At 39.1% G+C, this 21431-nt stretch overlaps 2 protein-coding genes across 3 annotated transcripts; one reads left to right on the top strand and one right to left on the bottom strand.

Moving 5' to 3' along the window:
* The first annotated feature begins 1714 nt into the window (after positions 1–1714).
* Positions 1715–10243, top strand: PGGT-I (Prenyltransferase family protein). 2 transcript variants are annotated; one of them, XM_077359946.1, is made up of 11 exons: positions 1715–1981; positions 2129–2204; positions 2280–2338; positions 2469–2608; positions 4170–4225; positions 4317–4393; positions 4513–4558; positions 9136–9257; positions 9377–9444; positions 9524–9611; positions 9722–10243. In XM_077359946.1, exons 1-11 carry the CDS (start codon positions 1817–1819, stop codon positions 9869–9871), a joined length of 1047 nt encoding a protein of 348 aa, XP_077216061.1. In that variant the 5' UTR covers positions 1715–1816; the 3' UTR covers positions 9872–10243. The 2 variants fall into 2 exon arrangements, with proteins under 2 accessions (XP_077216061.1, XP_077216062.1); XM_077359947.1 differs by having other exon boundaries at positions 9698–9836.
* An 8401-nt stretch (positions 10244–18644) lies between these two features.
* On the bottom strand, positions 18645–20411 carry LOC143849886 (uncharacterized). Its single transcript, XM_077359172.1, has one exon. The coding sequence runs from the start codon at positions 19626–19628 to the stop codon at positions 18744–18746; it is 885 nt and encodes a 294-aa protein (XP_077215287.1). The 5' UTR covers positions 19629–20411; the 3' UTR covers positions 18645–18743.
* Between the last annotated feature and the right edge of the window lie 1020 nt (positions 20412–21431).

The raw sequence follows: 21431 nt of genomic DNA, 5'->3' as shown, positions 1-21431 counted from the left end.
TCACAGCATGAAGTGTAAAATGGTGGGCCCCATCCATGCTGGGCATGTTTTAAAAATGTTGGGCCTCTCCCATCCCACCTTGTGGTGTAAAATAATAGGGGGTGAAGAAGTTACCTAGTTTCTAGAAGTAAAAGTTTTCCAATAAATTTTTTTCATGGAAAGAAAGACATAGATAGATAGATAGATAGATAGGTAGAATATAGATGGCTCGTTTAGTAAGATAGATAGATATAGATGGAGGAATGATAGATGCGAGGGCGCCCTTGCATCAACAGAAGGAAAAAGGGCCCTTGATTGGAGACGATACAGTCATAGATGCACCAGAGGTGGCTGTCCCAAGTAATAAAAGGGGCGGATTTATCAATTCACATAGATAGATAGATAAATAGATAGGTAGATTACAGTTAGATACTAGGGCTGCAACTCGAGCCGGGTTTTACCCGACCCGCATCGACCCGACCGAAAATAGCCTGGGTTGGGTTCAGGTTTCATAGGTTTCGGGTCGAGCCGGGTTGAGCATTCAAAAGCCCGCATGAATCTCGGGTCGAGCCGGGTTTGAAGGTGCTCGACCCGACCCGACCCGAGTTACATAAGTTATAGTATGTACATTTTTTTCTATTGTTAGTTAAAAGTTAAAAGTGAGAACCCACGCACCCACTGTTATTGCGTGTGAGTGTAATTTCTGCTTCTATGAGTTGAGTTGATTCAAGTGTTTGATTCAGCATTATTTGATTGTAATTACAACATTGTTTGATTCAAGTGTAATGTGAGTGTAATTACATCATTGTTTGATTCAAGTGTAATGTGAGTGTAATTTCTATTTCTATGAGTTGAGTTGCCTTGCCAAATAAGATTTTTCCTTAAAAAATTACGTCAACGTGAAAAAACCCGAACCGACCCGACCCGAGATTTATCATGGGTAGGGCCGGGTTTGGGAATCGTGGGTTTTCCGGAAAAAAACCCAACCCGACCCGACCCGAGATATTTCTCGGGTAGGGTTGGGTTCTCCAAAACCTGACCCGCCCGACCCGAGTTGCAGCCCTATTAGATACCCAAACCCCTAGTATAAATAAATAGAATATAGCAAGTTAGGGCTGTAACTCGGGTCGGGCGGGTCGGGTTTTGGAGAACCCAACCCTACCCGAGAAATATTTCGGGTCGGGTTTTTTTTCGGAAAACCCACGATTCCCAAACCCGGCCCTACCCATGATAAATCTCGGGTCGGGTTTTTTCACGCTGACGCAATTTTTTAAGGAAAATTCTTGTTTGGCAAGGCAACTCAACTCATAGAAGCAGAAATTACACTCACATTACACTTGAATCAAACAATGATGTAATTACACTCACATTACACTTGAATCAAACAATGCTGTAATCAAACAATGTTGTAATTACAATCAAACAATGCTGAATCAAACACTTGAATCAACTCAACTCATAGAAGCAGAAATTACACTCACATACAATAACAGTGGGTGCGTGAGTTTTCACTTTTAACTTTTAACTAACAATAGAAAAAAATGTACATACTATAACTTATGTAACTTGGGTCGGGTCGGGTCAGGCTCCTTCAAACCCGGCTCGACCCGAGCTTCATGCGGGCTTTTGAATGTTGAACCCGGCTCGACCCGAAACCCATGAAACCTGAACCCAACCCAGGTTATTTTCGGGTCGGCTCGGGTAAAACCCGGCTCGAGTTGCAGCCCTAAGAAAGTCATAAGGTAAGCATAAAGCATCAGAGGCGTCCTTGTTTTTCTCATCTGTTCTGGGTCTCCTAGATGGATAAATTTTGATTGTGAATTGTGGTGTGTGAGAAATGGATTTCTCCGAATCGAGCTCCTTCGAAAAGGATCGCCACATCTACTTCCTTGAGATGATGTTCGACACCATCCCTTCCATGTACCAGGAACAAGAAATCAATCGCCTCACCCTCGCCTACTTCGCAATCTCTGGCCTCCACATCCTCTCTGCCTTAGATCGAGTATCTCTCTCTCTCTCTCTCTCTCTCTCTCTCTCTCTCTCTCTCTCTCTTTCTCTCTCTCTCTCTCATATAAGATCTCTTTTCTCCAAAATAGAGTGATTTTTATTCTAGGGTTTTGAATCTGGGTACTTGAAATTCTAATTTTAGGTGGACAAGGATAGAGTGGCCAATTGGGTCCTATCATTTCAATCCCATCCGGGAAACATTTCTGACTTGGATAATGGTATAATTTCATTATTTTCTGATCTGGGTTTTCCTTTTTAGACCACTCTTTGCCTGATTTGTTAGACTATTTCAGGAGAATTCTATGGATTTCATGGTTCCAGAACTTCCCAATTTCCTAGCGATGGTATCGGGGTACGCCCATATCTATTATACCCAGTTGGGAATTTTCTCAGCATTGTTCAAATTCAAGTGTAGTATATAGAATGTTGGTACTAGGTCTTGCATTGAGATTTTTTTTTTTTTTTTTCTTTGATGTAAACAGGGCTCACATCTCAATTTTAGCCACTTGGCAAGCACCTATTGTGCCCTAGCCATATTGAGGGTGGTTGGCTACAAGTTGTCTAGAATTGACTCTGACTCTATATTGATCTCAATGAAAAACCTTCAACAGCCTGATGGGTGGTACGTTTATCGGATTCTCTTCTATCTTTTTTTTTTCAATTCTATGGCGACAAGTGAAAAGCACAAATTACTATTATTTTATATTTAATTAGCTAATCGGGCTTATTATATGGTAGGGGTTCTGAATGTTTGTCAGGGATAATCTAATGTGTGTGTATTATCTTAGCGAGTTTTAGGATGTGGATTTACTACATTGATTAGTTGTTTTGGAGTGAGTTTAAGGTATTTCTCAGTAGGTTTTGGTTGGTCCAATTAGTTGTTTCAGTAAAAAGAAAAGTTGTACTGCCCTGTTAAAAAAAAAAAGTTGTACTGTATAAACCAAAGAGGACTAAACCCAGTTCATACACATCTATATCATCCTGTTCCATTCCAACCTTGTTGGCACTGCCCGGTATCAATTCTTGAATAAATAACTGAACCAATAAAAATTTACTTACCCTGTTGTGCTGGTCATGTAAAATAAATTTGGTTCTTTTTTAAGATTAGTCATGTACAAAACTTAAGAATACAACATGAAATATAGAGAAGATAAAGATCTTTGGCATTGCTGGTATGAGCTGGGTGAATGATAGAATGGCCACTGTAAAAATTAGGAAGACTACTTGTATACATTTATAAAGAAGTTTCTTTTTTCTTTTTTTAATGATAGTGTTTAATCATTTCTTTAGTAGGGGAATCGCTTCACGAATAACAAGATTCGTTACAGTGGTTTCACTAGCGATTGAGTGACAATGATGGCACTAGTAAACCTGCTGTGCTGTTTCATTGTATGCTATGATTTGTGACAACAGGTGCATTGGAGCAAAATGAAAGAAAGGGAAAATTAACTCAATAAAGAAAAGAAGTGGAGTCGAAAAAGGGGTTCCATCCTTATGCAACAAGAAAACAAAATATGGATGTCCGGGACATCCAGAGAGAAATAGTGTAATACACTGTTGGTATGAACCTTAGGTGAATCTTGCAATACCATGATACAAGAAAAATGGGTACCCTTCATGTCGGACTCCAATACTTTTTGATTCACAGTGAAACTTCTACTCAACTCAACTCAACTCAACAAAGCGTTTGTCCCAAACTAGTTGGGTCGGCTTTGAAACTTCTAGATCTCTAAATACTACTACAGGAAATTTACAATTATGTTTTGAGTTTTATCTTTTCTAATAGTAAGTTTTTATGTGTGAAAATAAAACATTATATTTACTTAACCTACCAAAATTTCCGATATATTACCTGTTATAACTCTCTTTTTTTTTAATGGCACATGTTATAATTATATTATCATGCAAAAGAATTAAAATTAAAATTGATTAAAATATATTAGGGAATCCACGAATCCTTTTATCTGAAGTTAGCCGAATCCACTGTTGGATTTCTGACATTCGTACCCGCACCCATGCAACATAGCTCACAACATTATTGGTGATTCTTATCTTTTATGAGAACCCGAATTCATCCAATTTTTCATTACATATACATTAAGTATGAAATATTTATGGGCATTTAATCTTACTTTCAGTATTTCATACTGATGTGGTCTGTGTTCATTTTGTGCATTTGGCAGCTTTATGCCCATTCATACTGGGGCGGAGAAGGATCTCCGATTTGTATACTGTGCTGGTTAGAAAATCCTTTCTATGTATCATGCATATATAACTTCCTCACTTATGAGATATTTATAGTATCATTAGATTTTATATTGAATTTTCAGCTGCCATTTGTTCTATGCTAAATGATTGGAGTGGAATGGACAAAGGGAAAGCTATGGCATATATAATTCAATGCCAGGTCTGTTCTAGTGGACTCTGTTATTATTTTCCTTCCATGTCACCATCCTTCGAATGTATCTCCTTCAACAGCTTAGGATCTTTGTTCATATTTCTAACTGTTACAGTTGTTGCTCGCAGTCATATGATGGTGGGTTTGGTTTAGTTCCAGGTTCGGAGTCTCATGGTAAGTAGATACTGTGAAATCTCTATTATCCATGTGATCTATATTTTCAACCATTGCTTTTATTGGTGAAAAGTGTTTCTCCTATCTGTAGAGAGCTTCCAGTTCATTATCTGCATCTTTCTTATTCCTCCCTTTACTCGGTTATTTTATATATCTGTTAAAATAAAATACTAGTTTGTAATTTGTTGGAAGTGATTAAAAGGTATGCCATCGATTGAACAATAACAATACACTTCCTGATTGACATGTTTGTTCCATAATTGCTTTTAGAACATTCTTAAGCTGCACTAACTGTATAGATATGTTATCTGTAAAGACCTACATATTAATTGCTTTTAGAACAGCCCTTAAGCTGCACCAACTGTATAGATATGTTTTCTGTAAAGACCTATGTTTCCTTCTTTATTTGTTCCTATGTTGTATGAACTACTTTGTGTCATTTAGCGTTTTTGGAGTAATAATGCTGGTTGGTCTGATGACCTCAATTCCCAATAAGGTTTTGAGATGCCATTAAAGTCTCTCATCTTAAATAGACTGCTTAACTAGGAGATATAGCAACAAGGGACAAGTATCATCTCCGATAATTTCTCATATCATTCACCTGTAATAACAAAATAGCCAAAGAGAAGTTTGGTATCAAAAGGGGGACGATTGACCTTGATAAAGGCCGTGCTGTCGAATATCCCTATATACCAATTATCATTATTCAAGTGCCCTGTTTCTATTGCAAAGCGAATCGAATTAATTCAGCGGAGGTTTTTGTGGGGAGGTTCAAAGGAAAAAAAGAGTTTCTCTTTGGTCTCCTGGGACGATGTTTGTAAGCCGGTTCTCGGCGGAGGTTTGGGGCTCCGTAAGATCAAACAGGTAAATGACGCTCTCTTGGGGAAATGGCTGTGGAGGTTTGGCGAAGAACAGACTCAGTTATGGGCGAAAGTTATTGGTGGTAATATGGCACAGACGTGGGTAATTGGAGATCCCTAAACCGATTCAACAAACCAGGCGTGACTCTGTGGAGGGATATTTTGAGATTGAGTCCATGTTTTGACCGCGGCATAAGATATAGAGTATACTCAGGGGGATAGAATTTCTTTTTGGAATATGGTATGGTGTTCCGACATCTTTTTAAAAGATTTGTTCCCTGATTTATATGTGGTGGCCAGGGACAAACAAGCTTTAGTCAAAGATTGCTTTGAGTTTCGGGCCAATAAGGTGATATGGAAGCCGATGTTCCGCAGAAATTTCTTCGACAGGGAATTGCTCTCGATGGTTTCTTTTCTTCAGCTCTTGGACGACAACTACATCAGTTCATCGGGGGCGGATAAAAGGCTCTGGGTGTGGGACTCATCGGGTTATTTTTCGGTAAAATCTTTCTACAAAGGACTGTATCCGTGCGCGGCAAATCGGTCTGTGGCAAAAGTGTGGAAGATAAAGGTTCTTCGGATGGACGGTGATTCAAGGCCGTATTCAAACGGTAGATTTTTTGAGGGCAAGGAATATGATCATAGTCAATCATTGTGCTATGTGTATCGAAGCTGGAGAATCAGTGGAACATTTATTCATCCATTGCAAAGTCGCTTGAGAGGTATGGGGAAGGGTTCTGGCGAGATTCGGCATCAAGTGGGTATTCCCTTCCCAAGTTAAGGATCTATTTGAGGGGTGGGCGTTTAATCCATGGAGATCAAAAGGTAAGGTATTGTGGTCGATTTCATTAATGGCTACGCTGTGGGTTTTGTGGTCGGAAAGAAACAATAGGATTTTCGCTGGGCGTTCAAACTCTCTCTATTACATGTATATCAAGGTAGTAGCCTTATCGATTTCATGGGCAAGGGCACTGCCCCTGTTCAAATTTGTTTCGGCTTTCGACCTGTGGGCGGGATGGAGAGTGGTATGCAACAGTCAAGTACCCACTCCTAGAATCTCTCAGCAATGGGTCAATCCTCCAGTAGGTTTTTCTAAGCTGAATTTTGACGGATCAAGCTTAGGTAACCCTGGTCCAGCTGGGATCGGGGGTGTCTTAAGGAATTCAGAGGGGGATGTTGTGCAGGCTTTTTCCGGGCCTATAGGTGTCGCAGATTCTACCGAAGCTGAAGTCAGAGCCGCTTACCAAGGATTCCTGATGTTAGGAAGCGAGAGGGTAGCGAACACTATCGTGGAAGGAGACTCCGTAAATGTCATTAGGTGGCTTAAGGGTTCGGTGAATCCTCCTTGGAGATTTCTTCGTTTATTCGATGAAATTAAGGATATATCGGTCGGTTGCTCGGTAGATTTCCTTCATGTTAGGCGATCAGCCAATGAAATCGCTGATAGTTTGGCTAAAGCGGGTGTGGTCAAGCAGTCTCTGGAGCTTTTCGACTTTCTCCCCCCTTAATTTCTTTTTGTATTTTTCCCTTTCTTGCTGTGTGTAATTCTGGCCTAGTGGGGGGTGCGGGAGGCCTTTTTTCGGTCTATCGTGGGTAGCGAACACTATCGTGGAAGGAGACTCCGTAAATGTCATTAGGTGGCTTAAGGGTTCGGTGAATCCTCCTTGGAGATTTCTTCGTTTATTCGATGAAATTAAGGATATATCGGTCGGTTGCTCGGTAGATTTCCTTCATGTTAGGCGATCAGCCAATGAAATCGCTGATAGTTTGGCTAAAGCGGGTGTGGTCAAGCAGTCTCTGGAGCTTTTCGACTTTCTCCCCCCTTAATTTCTTTTTGTATTTTTCCCTTTCTTGCTGTGTGTAATTCTGGCCTAGTGGGGGGTGCGGGAGGCCTTTTTTCGGTCTATCCCTTTTTAATATATTCAGTTACCATTCAAAAAAAAAAAAGGGGGGGGCGAATGTGTAATGCAGAGGAGGTGAAAATATCGTCTCCCTTTCTTTATTGCAATTTGTGGTTATGGTGAGACTGAATTGATTCTTATGGCGATTGGTATTTTTTAATGTAATCTCGGAGTTATACTATTCCAGAGTTCTTCTATTCAAAATGAGGGAATTGTCGATTACTTGCTCATTTATTCAGATCATTGTTGTTATTATCTATTTATTGTTGTCAGACATTCATCTATTGCTGCCAGACAACACAGGCACTATTTTTGTGAGTACCCTTCTGCAATGAAGCAAGTTTATATGACACTCGAGAGCCATTTAAATTTTATATTCCATACTATATGCCCCCTCACAACTGATTGCAATTTGTGTTGGAGAGAGAGAGAGAGAGAGAGAGAGAGAGAGAGAGAGAGAGAGAGAGAGAGAGAGAGAGAGAGAGATGCAGTGCCAACTTGGCAGCCATGTCTCGTCTAGGTGGCTTGAAGACTTTGAAGACTTGGAGTGTCCAAGGTTGTTTTGTAATGAACGCTTGGAAGACTTTTATACAACTACCTCTTTTATTAGTCCTAGTAAGTTGTATTTCATTAAGTGGTCTAGTAAGTTGAGTACTAGTGTCTAGTAAGTTGAGTATCATTAACTAAGTCTAGTAAGTTGTGTTTCTTTAAGCAAGTCTAGTAAGTTGTGGTGTTGAGAATTGTAGTAGTTAATGTTGTGTAGAGATTTCTATGTGTAGTTAATGTTGTGTAGAGATTCCTTTAGGGTTCTATAAAATAGGGGGATGTTGGACAAACTTAGATTGTTAATAATATATCAATTTGGTTGAGCATTTCTCTTATTTCCTTCTCTTGGTTGTGTTCTTGTGTTAATTTCTTCTTCTCTCTTAAGAACCCACATTATCTAGTATCTGTGCCAGCAGCAGCAATGTAACCAGCTACAGCCACTCACTGCATGTACTTCACAAACCCTAACCCGTAACTCTCTCTCCAGGCTGCTTTCATTTGTTGCATGTTCCGTTTCTATGGCGTTTTTTTATTTTTGTATACATTAATTTTTTTTTAATCTGAGTTTCAGATTATTTCTGATTTTATGGGTTTTGATTAATGCTGAATTAAATGATCAGTTTTTTCCTCTTTTTTTAAATGGATTTTCTTTTATGATCAGTTTTTTCATGCCTCGTTAATTTATATAAATCAATTGTCGGGTTCAAAAAAACAAGGCTTTGATCTGTAACTCTTTGTAATCCATGCTGAAAATTTAGGGCTTTATTGTTTTTGGTTTCTACACTTTATATAACCATGAATATAATTATATGGAAGCCAAGTCAGATTGCCTGAGATTTCGATTGGGCGAGTAGAAGAATGCAAGTTAGTTTTTTTAAGGATTAGAAAGTCTTATGGAATTCTAAATGGTATTTATTAGAAAGAACTTTCCGAAGTCCTCAGCATGCTTCAACTAAGGACAAATACCCTGTCTGATTTTTATTGTCTTAGTACTGAAATTGTGATGTGTTGATTTTTTAAATCTCAACTAGATTGTATACAAATGGAGAATTTTGTTTCTGATAGCTAATGGATACTCTCTTGATTCCATTCCTGAATAAAGTTCCATTGGATCTTGAGTTTGTTCTTTTTGTTTAAGTTGTAAACTCGAGTTTTTTCCCCCTTGCATTGATATGTCTGTACTAAATGCATTCCTAAACTATGCATTAACATTTTGTAGCTGAACCGTCTGTTAGGGTGCTTATGATATATAATTGGCTTAGTGACACAGGTGGTGCTACTTATTGTGCGGTTGCAGCTCTTCGGCTGATGGGTTTCATTGAAGATGATCTTTCTAAATGCACATCATCTTCCATCATTGATGTCCCGTCGCTTCTTGAGTGGTGCTTACAGGTTGATTTTCTTCTCTAACCTTACGAAACAGCACATTGTTTATCAATCCTTCTTAAGCATGTACTTGAGACTTTATATATTCTTTTGCCACCTTGCAAACTGTTCCTTTCCTGCTCCAGAGGCAAGCGATCGATGGAGGATTTCAAGGCCGAACCAACAAGGCTAGTGATACTTGTTATGCATTTTGGTAAGTGTCACCTAACATGAATTTTAATTACACAGTTGCATTTGTAGCAACTTACAAGTGTAATGTCTTTGTGTTCCAGGGTTGGTGGGGTTTTGAAGATTTTAGGAGCCCACCATTTCTTCGACAAAGGCTCTCTACGTGAATTTTTGCTTACCTGTCAGACCAAGGTGAAGCTTCTTCTTCCCCGTTCAATCTTCAACTCCATTTTTGGCACTTATATGTAAAGATCGCTTCCCCACTTTCTGATTGTCAGCTTTGATGTTTTCATCCCCACCAGTATGGCGGTTTCAGTAAATTCCCTGGACAACTGCCTGATCTGTACCATTCCTACTATGCATTCTCTGCATTTAGCTTGTTGGAGGAACCTGGGCTGAATCCTCTTTGCATTGAACTTGGTATCCCTGATCTTTCCGCCGTTGGAATTTGAGTATCTTCTACAACTTCTATTTATTCAGTTTTGTGTGGATTAGAACCAGAGACTGGACTCAGAAATGTGGTTGATCATTTATTGGATCAGTGCAATGCTAAGAAAATCAAGCAATGTGTTCTCCATCCTGCTGTTGGATTGCCGCAGATGCATACAATTTTCTAATGGTAACAACATTTCATTCTCGGTAAAAGCACCATCCTGTGTTCCATCATATGTATTCTACATCAGGTTTCATTATGTCATACAAACTGTAGTTTATTTATACAGTTTATTACTGGCAAAGTACATTTGTAACTTATAATTTAACTTACAATTTTGAGTCCAATAATTGGTTTTGGACTCGCAATCGGTTGTCCTCTTTAGCTGTGCTATTTGTGTGTAAAGCTGGCCAAGGAGTTGGTCATTTTACTTTTCTTATTTAAATGTCCCTTTATGGTTTTCCTATTTGGAAGTCGAACTGGTTAAGGGAAGTGCATGCTAAGTCTTTAAGAAGAGAGGAGTGCCTGTGAGGAACTCCATGCATCTAATTTCCATGCTATTACATTCCCTATTTGTCTCTGAAACAACCAATTAAACCTAAAGCTTAACCTGTTAGATTTGGTGTTATTTAATCATTTATACTTCAACACTCCCCCTCAGGTGACCTTGTCTCTGATACCATGTGAAACAACCAATCACTACAAAATCTTGAGCTGTTAAGAGTTGGTGTAACTTAATCTTTTATACTTCAACATTTTCTTCCGTCATTGTAGAAACTGAATCTATGGCTGATGATGACTGTTTTGAATGGGGAGACAATAGGCGGACGATGAGGAACCAGTTCTATTACGAAAATTATGTTAGAATTTTCCCAACAATTGCGTAGTGGGCTCTGCATAGGTAACCTTTATGAATAGCAAGTGGTGCCAGGTCCTCCCTATCCTTGGCAACTTGCCATTGTGTGATTTGAAAGTTGCTATTTTCATACAACCAGCTTAGATAAAGTTTTGAAAGATATGAGTACCACTACCATATGCTATTCCCAGGAAGGAATGAGCTTAATAGAAACTTATTCCATCTATTTTTTTTATTATTTTCTGATGGGTAAGCTGGGGTTTAGCGGGGACCCCTACATTTATTATGTAAAGAGAAAGATGGTACACCCTAACTCGGAACATGCGAGAGAGGGAGAACCAAGGCTCAACACATGGGAGCGGCAAACACTATGCTTATACTTGTGAGTTACATAATCAGAATGCTCAATACTTGTGAGTTACATAATCAGCTAATTTGGAAGGGGTATGTTGGGCTCTTTGTGAGCTTTTTGGCCAAATTTTCTTGTGAACTTGTTGAAATGAAACTTATTCCATCTATAAAACACCCCCAAGGTCCTCGTACTTGCCTGTCTACACAGCTAAATTAAGGAGTAGTTTTCTATTTGCTCAAGAACTAAGCAAATAGCTAAAGGGAAGGGGCTGAAAACATCTTGCAAAACCAGAGAATCTATGACAACCGTTAAATAAGATTGTGTTTAAGATGCATGATTTTTTATTTGTAATTGCTAAATATCATTTAGATTGAACCCATGGCCATGATCAGAGGTGGCTGGGGGACCTCCCCATTAAGTTTGGGGACAATCTGCGGAAGGGTTGCTCTACCTTGCAGCGTAGATTATAGGTCAATTGAGAGTGAAAAAAAAATTATAATGGGTTGTGGAAATATGATTTTGTCACGAGCTCAGGATTTCCAAACTAATATGAAGGAGCTCTCGGTTACAACTACTCCTCTAGCATTCGAATTCAGACCTTCTTCAAATTGAAGCAACTTCAATTAACATTCAACTCCTAGCATGGGATTTAATGGATAATTTCAACTGTAGGATTGTCATGCTCGGTTACTTTGGATATCCGATTTTAAGGGACATAATCAAATCAGCCTATTTCTAATTTCAGCAACTAATCAAATAACATGTAAGATTTGAATTAATTTGCAACCCAAAATACAAACTGGTGCTTCTAGTTCGGATTGAGCACACGAATAATTTGGAAGGAAAACTTATATGGTGCCCGACTGTCAAAACCTAAAGGACGGAGAGAGAGAACCATCTCTCCCTTGATTTTTAATCCAAGAGAAACCCCCTTTTTTGACTTTTACTTGGTTCAGTTCTCAAGGCAGCAGGTTTTGTCTATATGCGCCCTTTATGTTTTGACGGTCGGGCATCATATAAATTCTCATTTGGAAGTATCTTCATTCTCAGCACTTAATTGTGGTCCAATATAATCCGATCTAAAGATGAATTCACTTGACAGCCACATCTAAATTGGAATCTTAGGTTGCTAAACCAAATAATTATTTGGGCATTGTTAAATCACAGATCCCTCTGACAATAAGTCCTTTCTTGAGGTATGTTTCCAACTAAGAAGAGTATATGAATTCGTTGCCAAATCAACAGGATATCTACAAGATTGATAAGAGCATTTTCACTAATGACTATGATAGATCTGATGATATGTGAACAGTAACAGATTCAAGTTATTTGGCTTTAGAAACCTTCAAATCTGCATTCAAATAGACTATGACATACCAAAACTGTGTAGTATCACAAATTTGATGGTATTGGACTTTGGTTTGATAGTTTATGATTGGACTGTTTTAGATTTGTTGATTTCTGGTAGGGTTTAAATCAAGAAGATGAAATTCCACTCAGGTTCTATACCTTGCCGATTGGGATGGATAGATTTAAATACCATCTATAGAGAAATTTTAGTTTTCAACATTCCATAGCAATTGAAAGTATATTGGTGAAAGGGGTTTCAATTAGAAAGATAGCGGCCAGAGGTAATTAACTCTCAAACATGTCTACCATCATAGGGATTAGACCTTCTCTAGGTAGAGATTTTACTTCCTCCACTACCTTTGAGTTTATCCATTAGGTGGTTCCAGAAAGCATAGAGGTCTTTGTAGGTCTCCTTGTTCATTTCATTATGACTTCTCTGTCCAAACAGTTCTGTCCATTTAAGATGAATTACATCATGCAAAAACAAAACTTGAAAATGAATGAGTTAATCTTTATGTGTGTCCAAGAGGATGAGATGTTGGGTACTGAAAGAGCAGGAAGACCAAACAATCTTATTTGGCAGATACCTATAAACACCTAGTGGATTGATGTTGGATTGACTATTCATGTTTTGAATTCTATGCAGAGTTTTCTCAGAACTCAGAGACTCTTGAATGGAGAACAAATCATTGTGATTTTGAATGGAATAGAGGCTGATATTGATGCAGTTGGGACACTTTGTCTCATTTGGAGAACGACTTAATCTTAGACTTAGTAGATATTTTTTTTTTGAAATGGCAATAATAATATATAGCAAATTAAGGAGGCCGAGATGGACCACCCATATCTACAATAGGAAGCAAGAAAGAAACAGAAACAAAGAAAAAAAACAAAATACAGAGAAAACCCCTTTTCAGGGAGGAAGGTGGTCGAACCACAGAATAGAACCACCGGAGACACCACGCTTAGCTAGCGCATCCGCCTTATCATTTGCCGATCTTCTAACATGTTGAAAGCCGATAGCGGATCCCGCAGTTAAGTCCTCAATCTCATCAAAAATTTGTAATTAATTTATCCAGACTGTGAATCGCACCGTTGGTCCCACTAATCTCTTATATTAAAGATGATAGCTTTGTAACCGCAGGATGATAGCTTTTCACTTCTTCGGAATTTCTATGTAATTATGAATTTATTCTTCAAGTTCTGAGAAGGAAAATATTATAGTGGGTATTTGTATTCTCCTCCTTCCTTCCATTTTGTTTTACTTATTTATCCGGACATCAGCTTATCTTCTGTGTTTTTTATATGCAGTAGTCCTATAGATTTAATGGAATGTCATTGGGATTTGAAGAATCGTTTGCTTTTTAAGGTCTCTTTGGAAACCATTGATTATAACATTTCAAAAGCATTGAGATCTCTTTGGAAAGAATTTGCATTTAAGAATATCTGTAGCATTGCGGGATAACAAAAAAAGAAAACGATATAGGAAGATCACTTCTTTTACTTCCAAGACAACCTTGAGTCCCCAAGTTTCATGTGGTATTTCCATGTCAACCCAAAACCATCCAATCCATCCATACACAAATTCAGCTACATAGTTGGTAGTTTTTCTTTGGTTATTCTTCTTCTTTTCACTTTTTAGGTTATTTAATCAACTTTAATTTTCTTTTGTTTTCTTCTGCATCTGAAATTACTTTCACCCCTGCATAGCAGGGTTTGTCCCACTAGTTCAAATCACCAATGGCTATCTCAGTGGCGTAATGGCCGATGATGGCAAGAAGGGTAGTTTCTGCATTGGATTCTTGGGCTTGAGAATTGGGAATTAGAAAGATTGAGGGACGAGTTGTAGCAACGAGGATGATGTTCTGTCTTTGACGGAAGTCCGGAAAGGTTTTTTTTTTGGCTGGGTGATGATACCATGAAGAGAGGAACATGTTGTCTAGCGCATAGTTTGAATAGAGCAAATGAAGTAGGAAAAAAAATGGAAGCAGGGCGGATGGGGATGGCAAGATCCCCTCCGCCGGAAGTCCAAGTTTCACAGGCTAGATCAGTGGCTCTGATACCATATAAAATCAAGCAAAATGGGGAGAAAAACATGTGCTTAACTTCATGTAACTAAATGTGTTTGAAATTCAAAATAAATAACTAAATAACCACCTAATCTACCACTATAATAATCCAACGGTCAGATCAATCCAGATATGATCTAATACATTCTAACAATAGTGTAGGGGATTGGAAGTATAGGTCTACTGGAAGTTGTTAAGTAATGGCTATATACTACAAGTTGTATTTAAACGACTCCTCATGGAGTTCATTTTCTATGGGATCCAACGCATGTTCTTGGTCGCTGAATATTTTCCTTCTAGGCATATCTACAGAAAACGCCTATATACCGAGTCGCCTATGCAATGAGTCCCACCGAGCATGCCATGGATGGTTATTGGTGCGCGGGTGCGTCTTCCAAAAACTTTGGCTGATTATGTGCGTGCACAGGCATACTAGAACCAGCTGCAGTTCAATGTGTAGACTAATTTTTTGCCGGTTTCTGAGTTTTCTGGGTTCTGAATTTGGTAATTGTTGATTTTGATCTGGGAAGGTTTCTGATCCTCAAAGTATAAGGTTTTTCACCATCTTTTGCTTCCATAAAAGACAAACAGTCAACTTCTTCAGGCACCAAAACCTTCCAGATTCTTAATTGGAGGCATCCTCGCTACGACCTATTGTTAGTCCGAACTTGGAAAGATGAGGTGCGAGGTGTCTACACCATGGAAATGTTTAGGTCCTATGGTACCATAATGATGCAATTTGTTTGCATATGCCCTTGGTCTAACTATGTTTGTTATCCCTTTACCTCAGCCAGTAGGTGCTGTGAAACTGGTGCGTGGTCACGTACGATTGGTCCATTACCTCCTCTAGTAGGTCATGTGAAACTAGACTTACCTCGTCTAGTAGGTGATGTGAAACTGGACACTTTCGTCAGTAGGGGATGTGAAACTGGCCGTGACCTTGTAGGATTGATTGCCTACTTCTTCCGGTAGGTGTTATGAAATTGGAAGTAAATCGTTCGTCACTCTCGATGTGACAATGACCGTGGTTTTGACTGAAGGGCTTGAATGGTTGTTTTATATGATGTGTCATGGAATTTTGATATTGTAGCCAAAACACTCTTTTCCCAATGCGTGGCTTTCAAAAATGCTTCTACATATGATGTATTGCATGCTTGATCCATCAGCTATAGGAATCGTGTTCGCTCGCTGAGCATTAACTCACTCTATTATTATTAGGGAAGTGATAAATCCTGCCCTTCTGATTACTTGGGACACCCAGCAACAGTGTATCAATGACTGCAGAGGGGCTGATGTACTTCACGACAGAAAGATTCAATGGGGCTGACTGCCACGTATATTGCTGCTGGGTGTCCCAAATAATAAAAAGGGGCGGATATATGACTCTCCTTGTTATTATTATGTTGTTTTTTTTATTCCGAGGAGCAAGTACGGACTGCGTTGCGGGGTACTAAGGGCGAGTGGCAAAATTGATCAATTGGATTATCTTGAATTTTCGTTTTCCTTATTAGAGACATGGATAGGAAAAACTTATGTGATCTTCAGTTATTTTAGTTGGACATTGGTAGAATCATTTATGATTTGATTAGCGTCACAGGTGATGATGATTGAATAGCCTTGCGTGCCTGCGAGGTAGACCGACAGGTACACGGCGGTGTTAAGTGCAGGGCTGAGGCTCGGTTCGGGGAGTGACAAGAAGCAAGTTGATTACAGGAAGAGTTTGTCCCTGACTTTCTAAATCTGCCAAGCCTGATTTGAGAAAGCAATGTCCATTAAGGGATGGGGGTTAGAAGAGAAAGTTCAGGCATGAAGGGAATGAAGAAAGGGTTGAGCAAATGATATATATATGTAGGCTATTAAGGTATAGATGGCAGAGATGAGAGCTAATTTCTGCCATAAATGTTGGACCACACAAGGCAGGAGAAAATGGATTTATGTGTTTTCACTATTCCATCATTTGATATCCCAACTAACCTTGTAAATAGCGAGCTTCCATTAAAAATAAAAGAAATGCCCTCATAAGATAGAAAATGAAACGATAGAGCTGAAAGAGAAAGATTCGTGAAGATTTACCACTTTCGGTCACTTTTCCAACCATAACGTGATATCATTACATTTTTTCCACATCACTTAAAAACTTCTAAGGCAAAAGCCAAGGTTGCTCTCAAGGTCACTCTCTTCATATACTCACTTGGTTCAAATCTTACGCTTCCAGTGTATAGCTATGGCTACGACGGTTTTGTCTGACTATGATCTCCATTGTACACCCTCATCAAGTGTTAAAACATTAATCCTTCTCTCTCATTGTTCCCACTCTCTCTCATGAGTCATGACTGTCGGGGGAAAACTAGAGTTGAACATTGTCGTCGGGACCCACAAAATGCTACATGCCAAAGCTTGTTATGGAGCAAGTGGTGGGACCCATCATTTGACACCATGTGACGTTAATCATACGCCGTTAGCCAGTGCATACGCATTAGACCTAACCTGACAATGACCATTTTTATATAGCGTCACCCAGTGTGCGCTCTCTCTCTCTCTCTCTCTCTAGGAAAACAAGTAACTTGTAGAACCCTCGGAAGACTAAGAAAAGAAGAATAAAGATAGGCTGATGATATTGGCACTGCCTTGTTTTGATAATTGCACTCGTTCATCTTGTCTTTTATAATTTAAAAAAGCTGTCAAAGGTTATTACAGTTGGAGTTGAGCCTATGTTCTTATACTCTGAGGTTGGAGGTTAAATCCCTGCTTGCCTACAAAATAAAACAGGTGATTACAGTTCCCAAAAAGCTCTTGGAAGTTGATTAGAAAAGAAAAGACAAGCTGAATTGGTGCATCTATTAAAACATGGTAGTGCCCTTATAGCTGGCGTAAAGATAACCCATGTTGGTCCTTTACATTAATTACATATTACATACCTTTTTTTCAAAAAAGAGATCACCACAACCTATATACCGTAATATGGTGTGTATACATTTGGCCACTGTCAAAGGTAATGAATTGCAAATGCGTACTGATATCCGCACGACAATGTTTTGATAACAGGGCAGCCCCACTTTGTCTTAATTGGCTGGTGAGAGCTTTTTGGGAATTGCAGTAACCTTTGACAGCATCTGGTTAAACAATAAAAACTAAGGCTTCTTCCCCTAATCAAAACATTGTCATGCGGATATCATTAGCCATTCTAAGACACTCATAAAATCTAGAAAAAGAAAGAGAACCCATGTTCTTACTTGAGAAATTACACGACTTTTTTGGCCACTGATAGCTGCACGACCATGTTTGGATAATGGGTGCGAATTCTTTAATTGTTTAACCAACTGTCAAAGGCTACTACAACTCCATGAAGCTATTCAGCAGCCAATTAAAAGGTATAAAGAGTAGATGAGTTCAACTTTGCGCCCATATCAAAAAATTGTCATCAGTACTAAAAGGGGTGCAACTCGGTCGGGTTGGATTGGGTTGAGGCCAACCCTAGCCCAACCTGAGATAGAATTCCCTCAACCCTAACCCCACAACTGAGCCTTGATTGAGGACTGTCAACCCTATCCTAGCCCGCCCCTAACTCTCAAGTCTCAACCCTAACCCAATCCTTCTAAACGAAATCGGGACGGGTTTCACCTAGAGCCAAACAGAAATAATATGAGAAAAAAATGACCCAAAGTAAATCAAGATAAAATTAGAAGACGGAGGTCGGGTTCAAGTCGGGACGGGCAACCCACTTGCCAGGGACTCAACCATAACCTAACCTAACCTAACCCAACCCGAGGAAATGCCAACCCAACCCAAAATCGGGTTGAAGCCGTCGGGAGCTCAACCCAAGTTGCACTCCTAACCAGGAGTCATTGTAAAATTTTCATAAAACAAAGAAAAAGAATAAAGGGTATTTCCTTTTTAACAAAGGCTGAGTTGAGTTGAGTTGAGTTGAGTTAACAATAGACATGACCACCACCCACATGGCCACATGAATGTTTTGATTACCTAGATTGGCAGAAATGAATATAGGACAAGCCTCTAGCCTGAAATCTGTCTTTCATTTGGCAGGCCTACTCTCATTATCAATAAGCAGAGAATGTTATCAACCTTAGAAAAAAAGATTCCTTCCACAGAGAGTGCTGCAGATTTATCCCACCTGACCCCTAACAACAAAAAATTTACAGAATACTAACAGAAGAAAAAAACCATGCTAAATTAACAGCCAGATCAAATCATGGAAGAATTACAAGCAAAAAAAAAATTAACCCATTTCTTATTCCATGGAGCACTAATTGAATATGGGTTTTGTGTTATCTGGTCTGATGTTTGAAGGGGAAGAAGACAATGGGAGTACCTGTGAGGAACCTGAATGTCTCTCTTTCTCTTTGTTCTTTCCTATAATGATAGTGATATATGACCCATCTTCCTCATCTGAAACCCTAGAAGTTGTAGAAACACCTTGAGAAGCTACCTTCATAGCTTTTTCCATGGCTGTTCTTCTATATAGTTTTTCCTCTGCATCCTTCAAGAACTTGAATTTGGGAGGGGGAGAGGACCTTATCCTGCTCAACTCTGCATTTGTTGAAGACTCAAAAAGAGGATTAAATCCATGTTGATGGTGATAATCCATTGGAGTGGGAGATGGGGATAGAAATGGTGGAGATGAAAGAGGGGTAAGAAATGGGGTCTCCATTCCAACTAAAAGATCACTCAAACTCTTATTTCTAGACCCTTTTCTACTCTTATCACCTCTTGATTTTGCATCTTCTGATTCCAAATCCTCCTTTGTTTCCTCCTTGATTGTGAAAAGAAATCTTGGAGGGCCTGAGAGATTATGAAGTCTCATGATTTCTGCCTCCACACTTTCTTCACCAAAAGGCTTTAGATGAAAATCCATGGAAGAATTTGAAGGCAAATTAAGCTGATCATTCGATTCATGCCCATTAACATCAGTTATATTTGGATCTAGAGCTCTTGAGCTTAGAGATGATGGTTTTTTCCAACAGAGAAGATAAAATAGCTTTCTTGGAGAGCTGCTATAATCATCTTCAATCTCTCTATTGGCTATTCTCTTCTTCCACCAAAGCAAATAGTACAACTCTGCAACAAGAGCCAAAAAGAGACACCCAAAAACTAGGCCCAGACTAATCGCAAGACTGCTCAAAGATTTCATCTTTATCTTGCAAAATCACAAATTAAAACTGATGAAAAAATTCTCCCACCCACTTCATATAACATCTTAAAACCATAATCCTTACCTTAAACTGTTGAAAACTCTCAAATTCTCCTTAAAAAACAGATCGAAAACTACTAATTGAACGTAAAACTGCTGAAAGCTTTCACCTTCGACTGAAAAAACAACACACCCAAAACCCCAAATCTTCAAGTGTCACCAAATTCTGCCGAAGAATCTGACCTTTCGCCTAAAATTCACACAACCTAAATCCGCAATCCCCTTTCACCACACACACCCAAACAAAAAACCCACCTTTTACCTGGAAATCACAATCCAAAACCATCAGTAACGATTCAAAACTCTCAAAGATCCCTATTTTCCGTTAAAACCGCACTAACAAAAAACACCCAACTTGTCAAAACTACTCGAAGCCCCACTTTTTCCTCCAAAAAGACTTTCCAAGCTTACCTATAAAAAAGAAAAAGACTTTCCACACCCAAAAACCCCAAGTCCTCAAAACCACAGAAAATCACACCTTCCCCTTAAAAACCTGATAAACCCAAAATAAAATAAAAACAATCCTGCGATAATGCCTGCAAAAAGAAAAGTCACCGGCCAAGCTACAATGCGTTCTATATTGTATGCTTGAGAAGAGCTCATATTTCGAGGGGATCCTCACATGGGCGAGAATAAGAAAAGGACGGTGTCGTTTACTCAAGGTTAAAGGAAGAAAGAAAGGCTAAAGAAAGAAAGCAAGGCAAAAGGAAGAAAGAAAAAAGGAAAAAACAAACCACCAAAACTCCTCCTCAAAAGCTCAGAGAAATATCTCTCTGTTTATGTCTCGATTTGAAAGTGTACACCTGGTATCGATCTAGACCCTTCATCTTGTGGGTCCATGCATGTTAGGGGTAAAAATGGCCCATGGCTTCAAGCCCATTCAAGGAACTAGACTTGCCGTTACGAAACAAATGGCAAGTCAGCCATCACGCGGACAATCCAAGAATGGTAACTCCGGATATGAGAAAGTGCACTAGGGAGGAAAGTTACCCAACCATGAAAACCTTCCTAAAATATAGAAATTCAAATAAGCAACCGAGTCCCAAGAGGAAACTTAGAAGATCTCCAAAATAAATATGAAAATCGACTTCAAATAGACCCCCACTCTCAAACGTAAGCATCTTCTCTAATTTAGAAGCATTGTTACTCTCCTCCTCTTATTGCTTGGTTTTTCATCAACCCTTGAAGCAAATCTTGGCATCAACACTGCTCTGTTCGGTTGCCGGGTCTTTTTTGTTCCTGGGAGTTATGTGGGAGAGTAAGTTAAATTTTGGTCCCATCCTATGTTTGGTTGCCTTTTAGCACTAGGTTTATTTTAATCCCACTCTTGTAATGATTACTTGTGGGGTGAATTTTTTAATCCTACTTTTGTAATGATTGTCTTTTCATCCCGTCCCAAGATAACCCTAGGAACAAAAATAAACTCAGGAACCAAAAATAAGCTTGAGAAGAATTTTTTTCTACCCAACAGTTCGAGCAACCAAACAAAGGTTTTTTTTTTTTTTCCACCATAATCCGATCAACCAAACATGGGATTTTTATTTTCCCACCTATCTCCCAGGGTATTTTTTTCTCCCACATAACTCCCAGGAACAAAAAAAACCCGGCAACCAAACAGAGCATAAGGCGTTCATCAACCCTTGAAGCAAATCTTGGCGTCAACACTGCTCTAAGTGGGAGGCAAACCGTCAGATTCATAGATCAAATAATCTTACCCACAAGCTGCCAGAACACGAATTAATA

The sequence above is a fragment of the Tasmannia lanceolata genome, unplaced genomic scaffold, assembly GCF_043159265.1.
Source record: "Tasmannia lanceolata isolate RefF3 unplaced genomic scaffold, GAP_Taslan_0.1 ptg000018l, whole genome shotgun sequence".
Classification (NCBI taxonomy): domain Eukaryota; kingdom Viridiplantae; phylum Streptophyta; class Magnoliopsida; order Canellales; family Winteraceae; genus Tasmannia; species Tasmannia lanceolata.
Note: the sequence above shows the minus strand (reverse complement) of the source record. Positions and strands in the feature narration are given on the sequence as shown.